This window comes from Muntiacus reevesi, chromosome 4 (genome assembly GCF_963930625.1).
Source record: "Muntiacus reevesi chromosome 4, mMunRee1.1, whole genome shotgun sequence".
NCBI classification, from domain to species: Eukaryota; Metazoa; Chordata; class Mammalia; order Artiodactyla; family Cervidae; genus Muntiacus; species Muntiacus reevesi.
Window position 1 is genome coordinate 146,373,264 of NC_089252.1, and position 21,637 is coordinate 146,394,900.

The 21,637-nt window shown below is 52.0% G+C and overlaps 1 protein-coding gene across 14 annotated transcripts; it reads right to left on the reverse strand.

Annotated features, from left to right (window-relative positions):
• Positions 1-301: 301 nt before the first annotated feature.
• PRPF40B (pre-mRNA processing factor 40 homolog B) lies at positions 302-20,708 on the reverse strand. 14 transcript variants are annotated; one of them, XM_065934472.1, is made up of 26 exons: positions 20,581-20,674; positions 14,385-14,465; positions 13,395-13,538; positions 13,024-13,089; positions 12,312-12,339; positions 12,061-12,086; positions 11,813-11,923; positions 11,400-11,520; positions 11,292-11,316; positions 10,863-11,063; positions 10,515-10,644; positions 10,370-10,434; positions 9,678-9,842; positions 9,469-9,577; positions 8,959-9,109; positions 8,079-8,212; positions 7,309-7,423; positions 7,069-7,160; positions 2,889-3,005; positions 2,555-2,692; positions 2,247-2,342; positions 1,897-1,995; positions 1,519-1,696; positions 1,217-1,278; positions 952-1,095; positions 302-861 (listed from the first exon to the last, which is right to left on the reverse strand). In XM_065934472.1, exons 1-26 carry the CDS (start codon positions 20,581-20,583, stop codon positions 769-771), a joined length of 2,694 nt encoding a protein of 897 aa, XP_065790544.1. In that variant the 5' UTR covers positions 20,584-20,674; the 3' UTR covers positions 302-768. The 14 variants fall into 14 exon arrangements, with proteins under 14 accessions (XP_065790544.1, XP_065790546.1, XP_065790542.1 ...); XM_065934474.1 differs by lacking the exon at positions 20,581-20,674 and adding an exon at positions 19,539-20,309 and having other exon boundaries at positions 11,448-11,520; XM_065934470.1 differs by lacking the exon at positions 20,581-20,674 and adding an exon at positions 19,539-20,309.
• Positions 20,709-21,637: the final 929 nt, after the last annotated feature.

Sequence of the window (21,637 nt, forward strand, 5' to 3'; positions counted from 1 at the left end):
CATGGACAGAGGACCCTGGCAGGGTGCAGTCCATAGGGTTACACAGAATTGGACATAACCGATGTGACTAAGCAGCAGCAAGCCACAGGGACAGAAAGGAGGCTGGGCCAAGCTGCCATGCTTGGGGGAGGTGACAGCAGAAGCCTGGGCAAGGAGAACCTGTTTAGATGGGCTCCAACCTCACAAAGGGAGGCAGGCTTCCCATGAGGCACCAGTGCCCCCTGCTGGCCATGCGTGTACCTGTCTGGTCCCCAGCCTGCCCCTAGTACCAAGCCCACAGACAAGACAAAAGAGCCACTGGCCATGTTATAAATATTGTCATTTAAAAAACAAAACCAAAACAAAACACACATACACTGCGCCCCAGGGCTGGAGAAAGGAGTGGTGGAGCCCCAGGGCCTGGGCAGGGAGGAGCAGGCCCTGATGCTAGAGGCTAAGGACCCCGCCCCTGCCACCCAGGCTGTGTCCACCAGCCTGCCACGTGTTCTGGGGGCCCCTTCTCGCATTTTATCTACTGGTACCACCCACCCACATGGCATTCACCACCAGTCGCTGGCCTGAGACTGAGGGCAAGCACTAGTCCGGGAAGCTGAGGGGACCCTTGGACACCACAAGCACCTTGGGAGATGCCAGAAATGGTGGGTTGGGGTTGGGGATACTTGAGAAAAAGTGGACACAGACCCAACTAAGGAAGAAGTTATGGGGCAGACAGCGAGGGTGAACTCAGCCACAGCCTCACGCAGACCCGAGGCACGGTGGCGTGTCAGGTCACTGGTGGTCATCCAGCTGCTGCAAGAGCGTCCGCCGCCGTCTTTCCAGCTCCCCCTCGCTCAGCTCGCTTTCCGACGTGTCCCAGCCCGTCTGGTGGAGCAAAGGCACAGCTCACCCACGGCTTTCCCGAGGGCCTGGGCAGAGCGCTGACCGGGCGGGGGCCGGGTGCCTGCCTCTCACCTTCTCCTTCTTGATCCCAAAGGCTGGGGAGCGGTTAGGGAGCTCTGCCCGCCGGAGGTCCCTGTCCTTGTCCTGTTCTGGTTCTTTCTCATCACTCTCCTTGGCAGCTTTCTCCTCAGGGTCTGTCTCACTCTCGGGACTGTTCTGTAAGAGCCCAGAAGCCGCCTCCTCAGTTCCTGTGGAGGTCAGCCCGCGAGGCGGGTGAAGACATGAAGATATCTCATAAAATAGCAGAGCCTTGGACGGAAGTTCCTTCTCTACGCACCGACTTGTGTCTTCTCTTCTTAGTTTTCTTTTTTGGTTTCTTGGCTTTCCGAAGACCATGATCTGGAGATGGAAAAATCCCCACTAAGTCCCACGGGAAAAGGGAGGCCTCATCCTTTTCTCTGCTCATTCTTCACAGGCAGGGACCTGTCTGAGGAAGTCTCAGTCCAGTTCTCCTTCCTTCTCTCCGCTTCCCGCCTGGGCAGGGACGGGAAGTTCTTACTCTCTGACAGGTGCAGCCCTCCCCACCACCTCAGGGGTGGGGCTCCCCTAAGGTCTCCCCTCCAGCTCCCAACTGCTTACCTGATCCGAGGAGAAGGCGAGAGGAGGGGGAACCCCGTCCTCCAAGGGCAGCACCCCCACTTTCAACAGAATCAAGTGAGGAAGAGGGCTCAGAGCCTGACTCCGAGGGGTTCCGTCGCCTCCGCTTGGGGGGCCGGAGAGAGGGCGGGGGCAGCTCCTCGTCTCCTGACTCAGAGCCCTGGGTAGATGAACAGATACAAGTCAGCAGAGAAGGGCACTGGGCTCCAGAAGCCCTCGAGTCTAGGAACTGGGGACAGGAACATCCAAGGCCAAAGGAATCTCCCAGTCTCCCTCCAGGGAAGGTAACATATGGGGGAAGCGAGAGAAGTGGTTCTTATTTCCCTCAGGTGGTCCAGCCTCACCCCGCATCCTTCCTACCCGCCAACTCACTGAAGGCGAGTGGGAACGCTTGCGATGGTGCTTCTTGCCCTTTCTGCCGTGCTTCCGGCCTTTGCTGTGGAGGTGCTGGCATTCCGTCTGGTGGAGGCAGAAGGAAGGGTGAGGAAGGCGCCAAGGTTAGCCCCAGGAAGGAGCCTGTGTCCCAGAGGTTTTGCTGCCTCCTCTGAGGCTAGGGCCTTGGGTGTATCCAGGGCACCGTGAGACCTCCCCTTCCTTAGTTGCCTGGGAAAGGAGAGCCTGGGGCTGAGAGGTTACTAGGCTACTGTTAAGCTAGCTTCATGTGTTCATCAGCCTGGGGCAGAGAGAGAGGACCAGAAGCTCTGCCTCACCTCCAGTACCTGCAGGAACTCCCGAAAGAGCCGGATCCGCTCCGACTCCAGGGTGATCTGCTCAAAGGCTGAGTCGCACACAAAGCGCTCACGGACCTTGAACAGGAGAGCACTGCTGATCAGACCAGCCCCAGCACAACATGGAGGCCGCCGTGAGCACAGGGCAGGGCTGGGGCAGAGGAAGGAAGGAAGGGCGCCGAAGCTGGCCCCGAGCTGTGCTACGACTGGGGTGGGCCCCCAGTGGTGGTGAAGCACCGCTGCCCTCAGGACTGAGGGGGTGGTATCTGATGCCAGGCTGCAGTCCTGACCTCTTCCCAGGCCGTGCCCAGCTCCAGAGCAGGCACAGCCTGCCTCAGCATGCTTCGGAAGGCAGCTTCCCTGCGCCGCAGTCGCCGGGCCTCCTCCTTCTCCCGCTCTCTCTCACGTGCCTCTGCTTTCTCCAGCAGCTGAAGGCGACAGGACACAGGGCAGGGTCACTCAGGAGGTGGGTGTGTGGGAAGCTGGAGTCTGAGCTCCTACTATCACTCCTGGACTGGGGGTAGAGTCACACTGGGGCGGTGAGTGAGAAGGAACGGAACCAGAGCAAGGGACGAGTTCGAGAACGGAGCCCTGGCTACAGCCCCACCCCACGCGGCCCCTCACACTATTGAAAGTCAGCTTGATGTTGCCTGCATCCAGCGCAGCAGCCCTCTTGTCAAAGCTTATGACGTGGGCGAAGTCCTCGAAGGCTGTGTTCACCTCCACGCAGAAGCCCCGGTCCTGTGGGCACAGCAGCGCATGAAGCAGGGGGGCACCACAGGCCTGAACCTGAAGCTGGCTGCCTCCAGGGCAGGCATGGGTCAGACTACAGATGCTCAAGTAGCCCCTCCCCCAGAAGAGATCCACAGGACAGGGATGCACTTCGGAGACCAAGTCATTCAAATTCTCCCCCATCTGGTAATTAAGCCTCCCATACCCGCCCTTGCCTTAGCTGTCACAGGGAACTGGAGGGGTTGGATCACGGGTAGGTGTTCAAGGTACATGTTCTCTGTCTGTCGATGCCTGTGTTTCTCACAATTGATTCTTTGTCCCTCTGGCTTAAGCTTGAGCCATTGCTGGGTCATAAGCTCCCTGTATGCTTTCTTAGTAAGCATCTACGGCTGTATTTATTGAGTGCTTACTATGTACCAGGTACCATGCTGAGTGCCTCACACACATTATCTCACTCAATTCTCACATATCTGAACTAAAGCACAGGTGCTAATTTTATGTGGAAGAAGAAACCAAGGTTGAGAGGAACTAGAGTAACTGCCCAAGGTCTTCAAGGCTAACATATGGCTGGACAAGAATTCTACCCCAGGTCTTTATAACAACAAAGCCCCTACTTTTAAGCACCACGCCCACAATCATTTTGTCCACGGGAAAAATAAAGGCCATCAGCTGTACAACTCCCCGGCATTATTAAGAACACATCATACTATAACGCACCATGGACTAGGCACTGTGCTTCTCACCTAAGCCTCACAACACCCCAGTGAGCAGGTTATAGGAGAGTTGTCTCACTTGACCCAAGATGACTCAGTGGGAAATGCAGCCACTGGAGCATGAGGTCTGAGGCAGAGGCCCAGGTCCCCTTCTACTACCTCTGCTCATCTGGAACTTGTTCTGGCCCCCTGCTGATGGCAGAGGAATACACTTCCTGCTGCTTCCAAGAGGGCTTCCTCAGCCCATGCTCTCCACCTCTTCCCCTCAGACATACAATCTCTCTCACTTAGGGAACTGCAGACTTCAATCTCACCTCTTCACTGACTCCTTCCATCAAGTACGCACCTCACTTAACCTGGAATACCCTTTCCACCCTGCTCTCACCTTCCTCAAGCTAATAACCTCTGCTTCTGTCCCTCTGTTTCACAATCTTTAAATGTAGCACAAAGGAAAACATTTATTAAGCCTACTAATGAGCAAGATACTACAAATGTTATCATTTAATTCCATGACCTTGCATTTATGTTATCCTCATTTTACAGATGAGGAAACTGAGGCTCAGACATTATATAACTTGCAGAGGTCTCAGGAGTTCTACAACTCTAAAGCCTGTGCTGCACTCGTTCTACCCTCTTCATGGACACTGTTCTCCTAGAGGTTGCTCATATCCTAAGAACTCCGAGGATCCCTTCTCAGTCCTCATTCTTCTATCCTCTGTTCACTTCTGCAGTCCTTCCTTCTCAGGGGTCCCCTCCTGTCTCTGAACCCTTTTACCACCTCTTTTGTTTGTATGTGCCTGTTCCACACTGCTCCTAGCAATCTCACCCCTCACCTCTCTCCTGACTTTCAGACCCATACTAGATTGGATATTTCACAGACACTTCAAGTTCAGCAGATCCCAAGATAATTCATTTTCTGGGAGCCCACAGGACAGGGATGCACACTCCACTCCCACTCCCATGAATGGGCCCAGATTTTCTGTCTTTCAGCTGTTCCGAGTTCAGGACTCTGCATTACCCTATGGGATGTAGAGTGTCATCACAGTCCACAGTCTGCCTGGTGGGTAGATGGCCTCAGGGAGCCCTGGGTTCACCTGCCTTCCAGAGGCAGGAGCCCAAAAGGGGTCAACAGGAAGGGGAACTGACCAAAGACTGTCCTCATGAGGTGTGAAGAGACAGGCCTCAGTAAGGATAGGGCTCCTACAGGCCTGTCAGCAGTACCAGCCACTTAGGGGTTAAAAGTTAAGTGTCCAATAAAATTTAACTCTTCCCGGATTAGATATTTCTACTTTACGTGATTATCATATTTAAAATATGGTATTTGCTTTATTCCTCCCTGCCCCCGGTTGCTTTATGAGAACAATTTCCCAAATGGAATTCATGTTTTCTCTTGCACTGTTCTTCCTGCTTAATCCTTACCAACCATCAATCTACCCCTGCTATCTCCGACTCACTCCTTCCTTCCCTCAATTTCACACACACAAAAAAATGTGTCAATTCTACTTCTGAGTGACTCTAGCCTACTGGTTTGAATACTCTTTTTTTAAATCAGCAGATTTTTTTTTTTTTTAAAGAAAAATCTTAAGTAGAACCCTCATTCCATAAGAGAAACAAGCAGTTACACTTGAAAATAGAGGAAGGAGCAAAAAGTCGCATCCACCCCGCCCCCTCTGGCTTGTCCCAAGGCCCCTGTGAGCCGACCTAAGGAGCTTCAGAAACAACTGGAGCACCTCAGCTGTGCTCACTGGCCATCCCCACCTGGATCATGCAGCAGCTCCTGCCTGGTCTCTCTGCTCACTCCCCCAACTTCAAACCCTGCCTCGAGAGTCCACGGCTGCCCAGACTTTTCTCCCAAGGGCCCCAACAGCAAGGGAGCAGTCTAGGGGTGAGTCAGAAGAGGATGACTCAAGCTCAGAATTGACCTGAATCACTTGCCACTATCACTTTTTGTGTCCTGAGGCTTCAAGTCCTGTCTTCCTACCACTCCATCCCTGTGCATTTAAGTACTCTGGCTGCGGGCATGGCTCTACACCACCACTGGGGCTTTTCCAAGACATCATTCCCCACCTCCCTGTTACTTACAAGATAAAAATCCAATTTCCTTATTTTAGCATTCAAAGAATTTTATATGCAGGGCTCTCCTTCCCAACTGGGGTATAGAGAAATAGAGGAAGCCACAGGACAATATGATACATATTACCTAGTGGTAAGTAATTTTAAAATATTAAGTTTATATTAACAGATAAGTGTTACCATATTAAAGTACAGCACCTGCATGAATTTTAAAGCAAAACACAGGACTTAGAAGAAATGTGTGTGCAGTGAGACAATCCTAGCTTTATTCTCAGACCTTCTTTATCTCGGATACCAAGTTACTCCTGCTGGCAATCAGGTGAAGTCTGGGGGAACATTCCCCACTTTTCAGATGAGGAAACATGCTCAGAAAGATTAAGTAATCTGCTCAAGGTCACAAAACTTGTAAGTGGTTAAGGTGGACTTTCAATCCCACAGTCTGCCTTCACAGTATTGCTCCTAACCACGGTGTACACGGTGAACACTGCTCCCAGAAACTCATGAGAAGGGTATTCACTTCCACAAAGAAATACTTTGTTATCTTTTTCCTGAAACACAGGGCTCTCTCAGTCCATCACTCAATTTTCCCTCTTTGATAGACATGAATATTGAGGAACTCGCCAGCATGGAGGTGGTAAACTGTAGGTGACTTTGCTCTCATGTTACGGACACGACAGGGAGGAGTGAGGACAGATCAGGAGGATATGCCCCTTCTAAAAGGCCGTGGTATCTCAGTTTTAGCCCACTGAATGCTTTGCAAAGCCAGCCTAGTGCTGCTAGATAATCCAAATTTCCAAGAGATGCTGAAGATCCAGATTTTAATTGTAATCTCTTGATTTTAAAATGCTAGCAACAAATTCCAAGTTTTTCTAAAACACTGTATAGGCAGAAGGAAAATACTTGTGGGTTACTAGTTTATGATTAGTTGTGCTTCCTGCTCCTCTTTGCTCCTGCGGCACCCTACACCCAGGGCCTCCATCCTCCCCACCTCCTCATTCTTAGAGGTGCAGTTCAAATGGCAATTCTTCTGATTCTCATCCCTGTAATAATAACGCTTGCCCCTCTGTAATGTCTATCTAATTGTCATGTCTCTCCTCCTATTAGACCCTGAAATCCTTCTGGGCAGAAATTGTATCTTGTTCATTTCTGTAAAGAAAGGATTCCAATAGCTAGCTCCTGAACTCAGTTGCAATGCTCCCACAAAACAGGATTTATCAGGGAGCCCTGTTCTGGGAGCAAGCCCTGCACCCAGCCTGCATCCATCCACAGCCCCAGGCCTCCCTCACCTTAAGGATGTCCTTTATGATCTTCTTCTCATCATGGAATCGTGCCTTCAACTCCTCCACATAGAACTTGAACAAGTCCAGAGGGGTGGAGCCTGCGGGGGAGGGAGGGAGGGGGGCCTGGCGGGCGGCAGCTTCCCAAGGCCTGAGGGTGGGGTTGAGGACAGGACCAGGGAGTGGGAGTGCAGACAGACTGGCAGGGCAGGAAGCCAGGCCATAGGAGGGAGAGCCCGGCTGCCTTACCCGGCTGGCCCAGCATGTTGGCAAAGCGGATGTCAGTGCTGACCGCTGGGTATAGCTCCATCCAGGTGGACATGGAGTGCAGCTGCCCTGTCTCGTGCAGCTCATCCAGGAAGGTCTAAGCAGGGAAGAGGCCAGTTACAGGGAGAGTGAGAGAGGGAGGGAGGCAAATTCAAAGCCTGGGGCGGAAGAGGAGAGATGGCAGGGAGAGGCAGGAACGACCAGAGACTGAGGAAATGCAGACAAGGGAGGCAGAGATGAAGAGTTACAGATAGGGAGGCAGAGAGCAATGTGAACAGAGACTGTGAAACAGAAAGGGACAGATTTCACATGAGAATAAGCCGGACTGGAAAGCAAAGAAACAAAAATATGCCTGCAGCATTACCTTCCCATGACTCCCACACTTCCCAATGTGTTACAGCCAAGTAAGCCCCTCTACCACCACTACGAGTGCCACCTCCAAGATGGGGGATGAACTAGCTATGCCTGTCTGGCTCCCCACTGAAGGGAAATAAACCTGGCCAAGCTGCCAAGCCTTGCATTTAGGGCGCCATCTGCTGGCAGTTTCTGGGTGGCGCACACACCTAGTCTAGAGGAGCTGGCCCAGAGCTGAGGGGACACAGGAGGAGCAGAGCTGTAGGCAGAGAGAGGCCTCATGGAGCAAGGACAGGGCTGGGCAGAGAGTGGGCCTGGCCGAGAGAAGGCAGAGTATAGGTGAAGAGGAGACTGTCCAGGGCAGAGCTGAGCTCGGATCCAGAGGGCAGCAAAGATACCTGGAAGGCCTCCCGGTTCTTGCGCTGCTGGCGCCGCTCCCGAAGTCGGGCTCGCTCTCGCTCCTCCTCCTCCTCCCTCTCCAAAGCTCGGATGTGCTCCTCAAAGCAGATCAGTGCATCTTCCTTGTCCATGTCTAACCGCAGAGAGGAGGCTCAGCAGGCACCGCGCCAGGGGAACACCCTCTCAGTCCCAGCACCCCCAGAGCTTCCAAGATGCTACTCCTGCAGGTGTCGGGGACACCCAGGGTGGTGGGGAGAGGGGAGCAGGGGCTCCTGGGAGAGGCTACTGGAATGATGGCTCATGAAAAGGGTTCACTGATTATATGAAGCACTCAGCTCTTGTGAATTTGGTTACTAGAAGTCATCATATGAAATCAGTTATCTCAGAATCTAAGGTTTTACTTTTTATTGGACTGGGAATCAACCAGGCTTTGATATAACTTCAGAAGGTGAATATCAGAAGATACTGCAAGTGATGACAGGCCAACAGCAGCTGATTGCCACATGTGTGACCATTTACGGCCCACCATACCAAGATGATTTTTTTTTTTTAATTTTTTTATTTTTCAGTGGGTTTTGTCACCAAGATGATTTAAAACCATATTCACATGAGCTATAAAAGTCATCTTCAAATATTATTCCTACCCCAGTGCTCTTTTCCCAAGAACACACAATATCCAGGTTAACTATAGACCCTAGAGGGAGAGGTGTCCTGAAGCATCCATCCTGTGATCTCAAGTCCAGAGAGGTTCTGGACTAAATGCGAGGGACTCCTAGATGTTCAAAGGAGCGGGAGGTGCAGGGGGAGCAGTGTGAGGCAGGTGCTGGGGGTCAGGGAGGAAAAGGGAAGGGAGAAAAGGGAGTGGAGACCCAGGCTTACTCTGCAGCTGATGGTCCTGAGCAAAGCTGGGGTTATCCATGAGGTACTGCTGGGCCTGGGACCAGGTGGTTTGGAAGTTGACACTACTCATCCCATCTAGGATGCTCTTCAGGGCCTGGATGTTGCGGCGACGCAGCTGCTTAGCCTGTTCCTAGGGAGTCATGGGGTCAGGGTGAGGCAGGGCAGGCCAGAGCTATATAAGTGGGCCTGGGCAGAGGAAACCTAGGTAAAGGCAGGTGGCTTGGGAACTCTGGGATGGCCAGACTCAAGGCCTTTCTGACTCCAGAAAGGGGAAGGAGCACAGGTTACAAACCACACCCTCAGAGATCTTCCTGTACTCCCACACCAAGTTGTAGGCCCAGAGCATGAACTGGGGATGTGCCATACCAGCTTCTGAACAAGAAGCTGGGACCCTCGGGCAGCAAGTGAATGGGCGGGTCCACAAGGAAGCCAAGACATGGAAGGCCTTAATGAGACTGGGGCTGATGGATCCAGCCCAGTAGTTGTTACCTTCTCCTTCTTGGCCAGGAAGAAGAGGACATCATCATAAACCTCTTTTCGATCCCTCTCAGGGACCACAGCCCAGACCTCCAGCTCCCCAAAGGTCTGTTCTGCCCTCCTGTGGAGCATATGGGTTGTGAGAAGGCAGGCAGAGAACAGAGCCTGGGCCCATGGGGGTCTCAGGGTTCCCAGGCCCCAACCCAGCCTGGCCCCCTGACCGGTAGCGGGTGGTGGAGGTCATGCGTTCATGCTGCTCCAGGAAATGCTGCAAGGTCTGCTTGGCCTCCTTGGCTCTGAGCCGGGCCTCTTCCTTCTCCTCCTTCTCCCGCTGTGCTTTGTAGGCATTGAATGCCTGCTTTTTCTCACTCAGTTTGGGCAAGGCACTAGGATGGACAGGATGGGAGTTGGGTGGGGGTAGAGGAGTCAGCCTGAACCACAACGCATGGCCCACAAAGCAGGGTCATGGCACACTGGGGATGGCTTTCACAGAACTGACTGAAGAGTCCATGCAAGGGCACAGCAGGCTGCAGGGGCCCCAAGGGCACAGGGAAGCAAGATAGGTTGGTCTCTGGGATGTGGGGAGGGGTGACAAACAGTGAGGGAACAAGACAGGGCTCTTAAGACACTATTAATACTGAGCCCTTTTGCTATGGGTTCTCAAGTTGCAATCAGGCCTCTGCCCTATCCAGCCCCTCTTTCCCCAATTAATTCAATTCAAATCAATTCAATTCAACAAGCATTTATTGAATGATTCCCTTCCCCTCCTTCTCCTGGAGGTTCTTCAGCTTCTCTTCCCCAGCACACTCACCTATCTATCACTCTTCTCACTCTGACCCCCTCAGGGTTTCTTAGGAAATCCCTGGATCAGCCACCCTCATGAGCAATGTCTGGAGGGCCTGCCCAGGCCTACCTGTAACGGGGGTCAGTGACCACCATCTTCATGGCCTGTTCCCACGAAGCATTGGAGGGGACAGCCTGGAATGGAGCAGGCGGGGGTCATGCCCTGCCCACCTCCAGCCCCTCCAGGGCTACCCTGGGAGCCCCACCCTCAGCACCTTGTCCCTCAGCAGCTCCTTGAAGGCCTGCTTTGCCTTCTCCCGGTTACTCCAACTGAGACCAGACCTCTCCGGCTCCGGTTTTGATTCTTCTTCCTCTTGCTGTGGTGGCTGATGCTGTCCAGCAGAACTGGGGGACAAAGGGAACTCAGGCATAGTGTCCCCCAGTCCCTATAGTTTTCAGTGCCCTGTGTGATCAGAACACCCCCTTGCTCCCCAGGGAAGCCCTTGTCTGCTCATCAGAGGCCATGCCCAGATCTTCACCCCTTTCCCGAGAAACCTGGCAGAGGTCGGGGCTGAACCCAGCTGGGAGCTGAGGTCTAGAATGCCATGGGGGACGGCCCTCACCTGCTGGGGCCCTCCTCTGGCTGCTGCGGGAACCCCTGCTCCAGGGGCTGGGCGGCCTCTGACACGGTGCAATCTTCACTCCCACCTGGCTCAGGTTCTAGGAGGCCTGTGGGCAGCAAGGTGGGGCCAGGCGGCACAGGTGGGGGATCGGGCTGAGGCTGAGGCGGCTGTGGCTGTAGTGTCTGTGGCTGCTGCTGTTTCCTGTAGGTGGGTCGGAAGGGCAGTGTCGAGTAGTGCAAAGACAGAGGTGGTCAGGGGCTGGCTGGTCTCTAGCCTGTGAAGGACTAGGGCCAGAGCAGACCACTTCACAGGAAGATGAGAGCTGGCTCTTCCTCTCACAGAGCATGGATCATGCAGAGAGGCCACTCCCACCCCTCAGGAGGCCCCACTTATGGGTGGACAGGTGGGCAAGACAAGCAAGTCACTTACCCTGCAGCCTCTTGTTTGACTAGAGCTGCAACAGGAAAGGATAATGTGGTTAGAGGGTAGCACAGGGTCACGCCCCAGAGCCCCTGCTTGGGCCCACCCCCTCCTCACCCTCCAAGTCATCCAGGTCCTTGGGCCGGGTCCAGCGGGACTCCTTACTCTGATTGTTGTAGTAGTAAGGTTTGCCTGTGTCCGACTTGTACTCTTTCCAGGGACACTGGGACAGCAGGAGCTGTAAGAGGATGGGCCAGGGAATGTCAGTGGGCTGGGCATACCTTCCAGCCACAGTTGGGGGAGCTAAATGAGGGGATCCAGTGAGGGGGTTACACAGGAGTGTTTAGCTACCACCTGGCCTGGCTCAAAATGAGGGAAGGTGGACTTCTTGAGAACCTAGGAAGGTTGGGGAATGGTCAGGGATCTTAGGATTAGAAGAACCATGAGTATGGTTAGAGATTCAAGGAAGGCCAAGGACTTGGAAGGGTCAGGGCAGCTGAAAAAAAGGGCTAGAAAGCCCCACTCAAGACCTCTGCCTTGGACTTGAGTACGCTGGGCTTCTCCCACACGGACTGCTTGTCGTCAGCATTGTAGTAGTAGATGCGCCCATCAGGGGCCACATGCTCACTCCACAGTGCCCTCTAGGGGAGGGGAGGGTGCACAGAATGGTGGTCAAGGCTCCTTTCCCAAAGCTTCTCCTCCTCATCCCCAAAATTTAACCATTAGCACCTCCCTTTCAGCCTTTCTACCCAGAGACCCCTGAGTGGAAAGAACTTACCGGAGGGCCTGTCCCAGCCACAGCAGCTAGAAAAGAAGCCAAAGAAAACATATTAAGTCCTTGTTCCAACCCTTATCTGATCCCCATCTATTCCTCCCTTACACTCCATCCCCAGTAAATCTCCCCTGGTCCCATCACATCCCAGGATCCCTGGCACCCCAACAGGCATGATCCAGGGTGGGCTCTAGTCCATGGTCCCCTCTCCCCCCCAACCTCCGAGCCTGGGGGGAGCAGACCCCCAGAAGACTCACAGCTGGCGGTGTCCGCACCCGGAGCCGTCTGCCGAAGAAAGAGGAGGGGGAAGGGTTGGGGCCAAGCCCAGTGGCCCCCAAGACCCAGGCCATGGGGGATGAAGAAGCAGGCCAGGCCAGGATCCATGTGTCCTGCTCCCAGGGATCTCTGTTCCCTAACAAGCTTCCCCCGCCCTCCGGGACCATGACTCTAGGACCCCAGGAAGAAACTGCACGGCAGCTCCTTTTTTCATTTTCAAGTGAGAGTATTCTGTTGAGTGAGACTCCACGGCCCACCTCTTCCACACAAAGTACCAATTGCCACATCCTACCCAACTCTACTACACTGAGCAGCAGCCCAAGAAGGTATAGCGAGATCTCCAGGTATTGCGCCGCTCCTTCCAGAGACAAAGAAGATTCGAAGAAGAAATTGTACTCGTGTGTCCACAGTGCTAACTCTGTGCGAGTGATCAGTGTCTGGAGTGAAGGTGTTCCTTAAGGGAACTGGGCATAGCAGGGGGATAATGAGAGGATGCATGTGCCTTTGGGGACGAGTGAAAAACTAGAAGAGCTGAGTTCATGGCTGGAAGGACTCAGTGTGGGGAGTGCAGCAGGGCCAAGGGTGGATGTGATGAGAAGAGGGAAAGAAAGGAGGCTGCGTCCCTGTACGCCAAGTCAGACCCGCAGGGCTGCAGTGCAGAGCCCACTTCTTGCCCTCCCCCCCGGTGCTTACCGCTGCGGTGACAGGCACTGCTGGCATCAGCATTCCTGGCATCATGGGAGGTACCATTCCTGGTATCTATGGATACAAAGGAGATAAAAACCAGCTACTGAGGTGAAGGCTAGCACAGGCCGCACAGAGTCCTGAGAGATCCTGTCAGGGCCATGACCCTCACAAGGGCACTCAATGGGCTCTGGGCGCTCAGCTGAGCCTCAGAGTGGCCTCTAGCCACTCAGCAGACAAATTCATGTGGGCCTGGCCCCATCTTTCTTCCCTCCCTCCCTCCCCAGATTCTCAAGTTAAGTTCAGATATCCACCTTCATCTCTACCTGCAATTGAAATGACAGGATTTTCTGAGGCCCTGGTGCAGGGGAGGAGATTACCTGTGTGAGCGGTGGTGGTGCCCCCATTGGTGGGAGCATTGGGGGCATGATGCCAGGTGGCATGGGGGGGATGGCCGGTGGTCTCTGACTCATGGGAGGGAGCCCCATTGGAGGAAAAGGTGGGGGGATTCCTGGAGGAGGCATCTGGAAATGAGGAAAGGAAGAGAGCCTGAGCAGAAGAGACACTGCTCTGCCCCTGTCAGGAAACAGCCACTCATCTCCCACCCAACCCTCCACCCTGGCTCTGAGACAGTTCCAAAGTTTCAGTCTGAGAGGCATGAAACTGCCTCCCTCCTCACCACTGAGACTGATAACAGGGGTCCTCTGGGTCTAAGAGGCAAGCACACAGCTTCTTGAGAGGCAGAAGAGAGGGGAAAAAGAAATGGAACTGCCACCAGACTGCGACCGGAAGGCTCCACCACTTAAGTGACTCTCTTCAAAGAGGCCTTTCAGATGCAGGGCCAGAGGCAGGTGTCCAGTCCCCAGTCTCCCAGTCCTCTGCCTCCTATCCCTTTTTTCCCAACTTGATGACCACCGGTTGGTATTCCAGCCTGACTTCATGGCATGTTTAAAAAATATAGACAAGGGGAGTTTCCTGGCAGTCCAGTGGTTAGGACTCCAAGCTTTCACTGCCAAGGGCATGGGTTCAATCCCTGGTTGGGGAAGTGAGATCCCACAAGCCATGCTGGAGGGGAACAAAAAAGAATACAGACAAGGAGCAGTGAAAGAGAAAGACAGCCCCACCCTGCCCTCACACTTAAGAGGGGCTTTTCCCATTCACTTCTTCCCCCAGCCCCCGTGTGTCCCAAGGATAAAAAGACAAAGGGAGAACTGTCAACTTTATGGACCCAAGCAAAACCATCCCTCATCCAAGGGCAACAGAAGAGGGCATGACACAAAAACTGTGCTGGCGATGCAGCAGTGCTGGGGACTAGGAAGTTGGGGGTGCAGGCTGGAAAAGCCAAGCCCAGGGAAAGACATAAAACTTACGAAGGGTGGTGGCATCATGGGGGGCCCCGGTGGGAAGGGGGCAGGCGCTGCTGGGGGCCGGGGACCAGACTCGGGAACCGACTGTTGAGGGAGAGAAAAGTCATAGAACCCCGGATGGGCAAAGAGATGGGCTTTTGTAGAAGAGAAGCAGAGCGGTGAGGATGAAAAAGGAGCACCAAGTTCAGAGGAAGAGTCTCAAAGCCCAGTTTCCTGCCCATCCCCACTCTGAGCCCTCAATAGACCTGTTCTTTCTTTTGCCAGTCCAGAGTCAACTGGCTGAGCCCCATCAAAGTCATCTGTAGTTTGAAGTTTCCATTTTGCCCAAGCCAAGAAAAGATGGAGGAGGTTCTACTACAGGCACAGATCAACCCTTTCCAAGGCTTTTCATCCACCCTCCCGCCTGTGGGCAAGGCTGTACTTCCCTCAAATCAGTCAGAGGTCTCTCATTCCCATTCAGGGAGGAAGTGGCCTCTTTTCCTGCTCGCCTTCCTGAATTCACCTAGTACAGAGACTCAACCCAAAGCCCTCTAAACACAATCATTAGTCCTTCCTAAGTACTACTACCAGCCCCCTCCCCTAACTGGCCTCATCTTGAGTCACTCACTCTCCTTGACACCTCCATTCCCATTCCCTCCTTCTGTTTAGCTCTGCATCCCAGCCCCCACCAAGACAGCAGCCTGTGCCTCTCCTACAGATACATCCCAGTAGAGGAGGCTTTGAACAGCCTAGGTCTCCCTGTTCTACACCCAATGGCTAGCCACATCTCATCCTTTAGTTCTCAGCTTAAATATCACTTGCTCTAAGAAGCCTTCCTGACTCTATTTAAAGCACGTCCAATTTGTTCTGATCCTTTTTTTTAGTTTCCTCACTACACAATTTTGTAATTATTATGTTAGATTGGATATGTGCTTCCCCTTACACATATTACACATATTCCATGGGGGCAGAGATCATATCTGAGTTGTTGAAAGCTGAATTCCTGGTACCTGCCACAGCGTCTGGCACATAATAGGTACTCAACAAATATAAAGTGAATGAATAAACAAATGAAGGAACAAATCCTATTTATATAGAATCTTATGGCTCTAAAAATTCATCCTATAGATATAGCCCTACATGTGTGTTCAAGATTTTCAGAGCAGCATTATTTATAAAACCAGAAGACTGTAATCAGTCTAAATATCCCTCAGGAACTATAAAATTTTACACAAACATAAGACGAACTACTATGCAGTCATAAAAAGAATGAAGAGGTTCACTGTCTTGATAATAATTTGGAAGATACATAAACAAGTGGGAAAAAAAGCAGAGTGCAGCAAAGTTTTATTACTTGCATAAAAATCAAACAAAAGATGACACAAGAAATGAGACTGAGGACACAGGGAGAAAGAACTGTGTGTGCCCTCTGTAACTTTGAATATGACTATATTCACCCAATCAAAAACAGGTTTTAAGTGAACTGGGGCACTGAAATGCAGCTAAAAGGCTCTGTCCTTCCTCCTCCTTGCTTGGAAGGTGCTGGGAGTGTGGTGGTGGGGAGGAGTTCCAGGTAAAGGTGGGAGCTGGCTCACTGCCGCTCAATTTCCCAACTTTCCCAATTATCCCTATGGTGGGAAGACTCAGTATTTAACAATGCTTCTACTCTCTACTTCAGCAACACCTGTCTTTCCTTCCCTCTACTTATCTTGTCCTGAGAGAGGGGGTAAGTCAAGCTACTCCAACTTGAATTACCTTTCCTTGGGGTTCAGCTACTCTAAGCCCTGTATTCAGACCTGCTCCGCTCCCTGAAACCTCCTTTTGCACAAGAAGTCAGAAATCAACTTAGGATGAAATCTAGTCTTCTGCGCCATACTTTCCCACCCAACCTGCCTCAGGGTCCTAACCTTCCAGAGGCTACATAACCATCTCTAGGTCCTACCAGGCTCTACAATCACCCATCTCAGAGACTACGCCACCATCCACACAGTTGTCCAAGATAGAAATTTGTGAGCCACTCACCACACCTCCCTCTTTCTGGTGAATACATCAATGAGTTCAGTTAATTTTACCTCCTAAAGATTGCCTGAAACCATCTATTTCTGTTTCCTCCTCCAACCCTACAACTTAAAAAAAAAAAAATCTGACCTACTTCAGTGGCCTCCTGACCAGTCTCCCCACATCCACTCCAACCGCATGCTACATTACTCCTCTGCTTAAAACTCTTTAATGGCTTCCCACTGTCCCAAAACCCATGTCCAGGGCCTGGGAGGCTGTGGCAGGCTTGCTCCCCAACTGCCTTGCCTTCTTCACCCATGCTGAGCTCCTTCTTGCAGGGAGGCAATCCTCCCTCCAACCCCACACACCCCACCTCCATAACCTTTATATTTGGTCATCATCATTTCTTCAGGAAAGGCTTTCTCCAACCCAGTGGACTACTCAGACCCCTATTTTACACACTGATACACCATGTACCTTCCCCTTCAGCAATTAGTCAGTGGAATTTTAGTTATTTGTACAATTCTGATTGTATTATTTACATGTAAAAACAAATGCTGCCAAATTACAATACTCCACTGACTTGGGGCTTCCCTGGAGGCTCAGACGGTAAAGAATCTGCCTGTAATGCGGGAAACCCAGGTTCGATCCCTGGGTTGGGAAGATCCCCTGGAGAAGGGCATGGCAATCCACTCCAGTATTCTTGCCTGGAGAATCCCAGGGACAGAGGAGCTTGGTAGGCTACAATTCATGGGGTCGCAGAGTTGGGCATGACTGAGCGACTACCTTTCACCACTGATCTTAAGATGCATCTTGACTTCAGAAATGTTAAGATGTGAGTCTTAGAATCAATGAAATATCTGATACCTCCAGTTTCCAGTCTAGGCTAGAAACTTTAAGGGGCAAGGACTTTGTTTTTGCTCATCCCAGAACCCTGTGCCCATTGTAATTTCTTCACCAACCCCACTGGCTCACAGTACATACATTTCTTAACTTAATGACTGAATGATCTAGGCAGGTCCACAAAACAAAGCCATCGGTAAGGTCTAGCAGTTATTTAGGGAACAAAGAATGTCAGAGCTGGAGGAGACTCTGGCAACTACCCTAGGCATGTTTTCTCAGATGAAAAAAGGTGGAATAATGGGTCCCAGGGCTGGATCCAATCTGCCCTGAAAAACAGAATCCTTACAAGAAGCAGGTCTGTTTTTTTCACTCTAGCATATTCTCTGTGACCCACGTGGTTAAACCAGGAAGTCCAACATCTTCTTGCTTGGAGACCAGTGGTGGCTCCCCATTACCCACCCTACAGAATCTCCCATCGGACATTCAAACCCTTTAAACAAGACCCATCCCACATTCTTCTGGCTCACCCTGATTCATGGCTTCCCTCCTCCTCTTTGCACACAAAGTATATTACTCCATGTGTTTCTTTTATTCTGCTTTGTCTCTTATTTTGTTCAAGATGATCCGATATTCATCTCCTTCAGGTCCTTTAAGATTATCTTCCACACATATACCCTCCTACCTCAGTCCCCTCAGGATAAATACTGCACTACTTTGCACAGAGTGACACGCTACTCTATGGATGTTTGCTGGGTGTTTCACATGGGACTGCATGTCTTGCTACTCAGGTGGGGGTTTCCCCACATTTAGGGATTGAGTTTTCTCCTTTTAAGTCTCTTCTGAATGTCAAGACAGGGCCCTGTATACAAAGTGTTGTGACAAAATGCAGACTCATCCCTAACCTTATTTTTGCATACTGAAATATCCTAAAACAAATGTGTGTGTACGTACCTAGGTACATTTGTATAAACTCTTTGGGTAAAAGCTGACTGTGATGGAGAGAGAGGCAGTTTGGCAGTGGTCTGTGTGTTTGGGGGAGTGAACTAGAATCAAATATTAGCATGGGAAAACTTAAACAATTTTAAAAAACTAACTCTATATGACCATCTTTAACTTGGAACGGAGACCCGTGGCCAGGATCCAGACACTAGCCTGTTTTGGACAGTTTCCACAGAGGACGGAGCAATGGTATGAACATAAATTACTGTGAAACATTCAAAGCCCTCCTTTCCTTGAGTCTCCTCTGTGCAACCTGTATACTTTCTTTCCTGAAACACCCCTGCCCCTATTTCACTTGATGCAGTGCCTATATAACTTTGAGTCTTATTACACTTCTGGGTGAGACTCTGAAGAAGTAATTTGTGTGAGAAAACGATACAGGAAAGGGGGCTGAAAGAGAAACAGATCATGTGTCTTCCCTGGAACAAAAACACATTTGTGGATATGGACAGACAATGAAGAGATAATCAATCATCTGATCATCATGTGTTCACCTGGGCCAGCTGAAGTGAGTCCTCCCCACCCCCAAACAATCAATTCTTCTCAGCGATCACACATGGGGGACATCGCAGAACTGAAGATTCAGAAAAAAGAACAAAAGAAGAGGAGAAGACTGGAGAGACACAGAATGGAAAGGGGGGATAAAACCTAATTGCTAATATTTACTGAGTGCTTATTATGAGCCAGATACCACAACAAACAGTCATTTAATCCTTGCAACTATTTTGGAGGTTATTATCCCTATTTTACAGATAAAGAAACTGAGGTTCAGAGAGATCAAGTAACTTGACCACGGTTCCCAGAGATTAAAGGGCAGGGGCAAGTATGGAACCCAAGCAGTCTGACCAGGAAGAAGACTAAGCTTTCAACTACTCCACAAGGAGTAGCTTTCAACTACTCCACAAGCCTCCCAGCAAGGATGATGGTACCACAGGCATTTCTCGCATTCAAATTCATTCCCCTGTCTTCTTTTTACCCCAATTCTCAAACAATCCTGAAATCCTCAGACAGCCAGGTGATCCCAAGGTTGGCCTGCTCTGACTCACTTCCTAAAGGGATCTATGCTGGAAAATGAAGGCTGGGGAGGCACGCCTTTCGGAAAGAGGTAGCAATCATCAAAAAGAAAGATTTAGGGAGGCTGAGAGACCAGCTGATTAGCCTGTAGTCTACATCCACCAGCTGCCCTTCGTTAGCTGCCCCAAACAGCACCAGCCACTCCCTCCCTGTTTTCGAGGCCATCCTAGTCTCCACTCCCCTGTACCAGCCTTATTACTCTTTCTGCTTCCCCAAAATATTAGCAAATATTTTCCATTGCTTCTAATTCTGCCATCACCTCACCACTCTCCTGATGAACAGAAGGTTACTTCTGGTCTTCATCCTTCTCGGGTTCAGTCTCAACCTCTTCGTCTTATTTACAGTCCTCCCATCACTCCAACAGGAATCCAGAGGCGCTGGCTAGCCAGCCCCAGCCTTGCTTTGTGCCGAGCCTCCCCTCACATCCCTAGGGATTTTATGCAGCCCCAGATGAAGGACTAGCCTCCATCTTCATCCGACTTTCTTTGCTTCCCCACGTCCTAGAACCCATTCTCCTGAACTCTATCCTCAAGCACCTCCCCATTTTAAGAGCAGAAAGAGATCTGGGATATCCTTCTTATGCATCTTCCTTTTATTTTTTTTAATCGATGGGAAATCTTAGGCCCAAAGAAAGGCAGTGAGTGACTTGCCCAAGGTCACACAGAGTTGTTACAGACTGTCTTGGCGGCAGAGCCAGGGTTGGGACAAAGGGGCTTCTGCTCTCCCCGTTTTTTGGACTACCCAGCACTGGGTGGGGGTCAGAAACGTCTCTTTACTCAGGAGACAATACCCCCTCCTCACATCAGCAGACTATGCGGGGAAACGAAGGAGGGAGTCTCAAGATGTCTTAGGGGGCATCCGGGGCTTCCAAAGGGAGCAAGCAGTGAGTCTGAGGAAGGGCCCTGTCGCACGCCAAACATCCCAGGAGGGGAAACTGTGGCCCCCCCGCTTCCCCCTAGACCCACGGTTCCCACGTCTCTCGCCTTTCTGTTCTATCCCGACCTTTCTCCACAAACTCACCCTTCACTCCATCCTTTCCCTTTCCTCACCCAGTCCCGCAACTCCAGTTCACCTCGACACCCCCCACCCCCCCGCCGTCCTCCATCATGGCCTCCCCCGCCCCTTCCCACCCAAATCCCCCCTCCCCCCTCCTGGGCTCCTCTCCCTAACCCCTCATTCCCCTCGCTTTGCCCCGGGGTCCCGGGTACCCCTAGCGGCCTCCCTGCCCCCACCCGGCCCCGGCCCGGGCCGCCGGGGGCGCTGTGGTACCGCCCCGGGCCCCGCCACCCCCGCGCGGGGACGTTACCATGCCAGAGCCTCGGAGCAGCTGGGCCGGCTCGGCCCACCCGCCAGTAAAAGCCGCTCTGATTGGCCGACCGCAGCCGGGAAGGCGGGGCCAGTGGGGGGTCGCACCCCTTGGTGGCCGGGGCTCCGGTCGCTCTACCGACCAGCCGGGTCCTCCACCGGCCCGGAGAGCCCGGGTCCGGCCCCGCCCCCGGCGCGGAAAGCCAGGCTCCGCCCCCACGCCGCCGGTCCGGGGTCCGCCCACTGGGGGCGGGGCACGCCTCCTCCGGGCTCTGACTGCACGAGGGCCGACAGGGCTGCAGCCCGCGGCCTTAACGTGGAGCTTGACCCCTGAGCTCACGCCCGCTACATCCCTGCTTTTCCGCCCTGCCGGCAGGCTTTCGACCTCCGCCCTCCGCTTCTCGGCCTTCGCGCTGGGCTGTCCGAGCGCACGGAGCGACTCGTGCGCTTGCTCCCAGAACCAGAGGCCCGACCCAAGCATTCATTCCGAATACAGGGGTATCTTTGCACTTCGCAAAGCGTTTTTTGATTCATTGCATAGTTATTTTTAGCACTTTAATTCACTCATTCAACAGCTATTTATTTTGAACACCTGTTAATATGCCGGGAAGTGTGCAGGCACTGGGCAAATAGAAGTGGAAAAAATAAAAGTGAACAGATCTCCGGAAATTCCTGCCCTCGAGCGTTTTACACGTGCTTCTCACGTGACTCCAGTGTTGCTTCATTTGACATTGGCTCCCGCCGTGTGGTGAAATAGTAAGGTGAGGGGCCCCAATTCATTTTAGGAATAAAGATGTGAGATAGATATTTCGTTGAACAGATAAAGGAATTATAACCTAAAGCTATGTAATGACTGTTAAACGTCTCAGGGCTAGTAACTTACAGAGCTCCAGGCATTCGGGTGCAGAAAGGTGGAACACCTTCCCTCCAAAGCCCAGGTAAAGATATTTCCTTTTTTATTTATCCACACTTAGCTGAGCCTGTGCTCTGTGCTTGGTTCTGTGCTAGATCTTGAAGATACAAAGAACTCTCACCTGGGTCCAATAGCTGGAAGATGG

Bases quoted from the DNA above. Each gene is read 5' to 3' on its own strand.
- PRPF40B (XM_065934470.1), bottom strand. From the start codon at position 19,577: ATGAAGACCAGAAGTAACCTTCTGTTCATCAGGAGAGTG. The intron at 13,090-13,394 runs GTAATCTCCTCC...TTGTATCCATAG, and splicing joins CACCACCACCGCTCACACAG to ATACCAGGAATGGTACCTCC. The intron at 10,435-10,514 runs GTGCTGAGGGTG...GCTCCATTCCAG, and splicing joins AGGAGCTGCTGAGGGACAAG to GCTGTCCCCTCCAATGCTTC.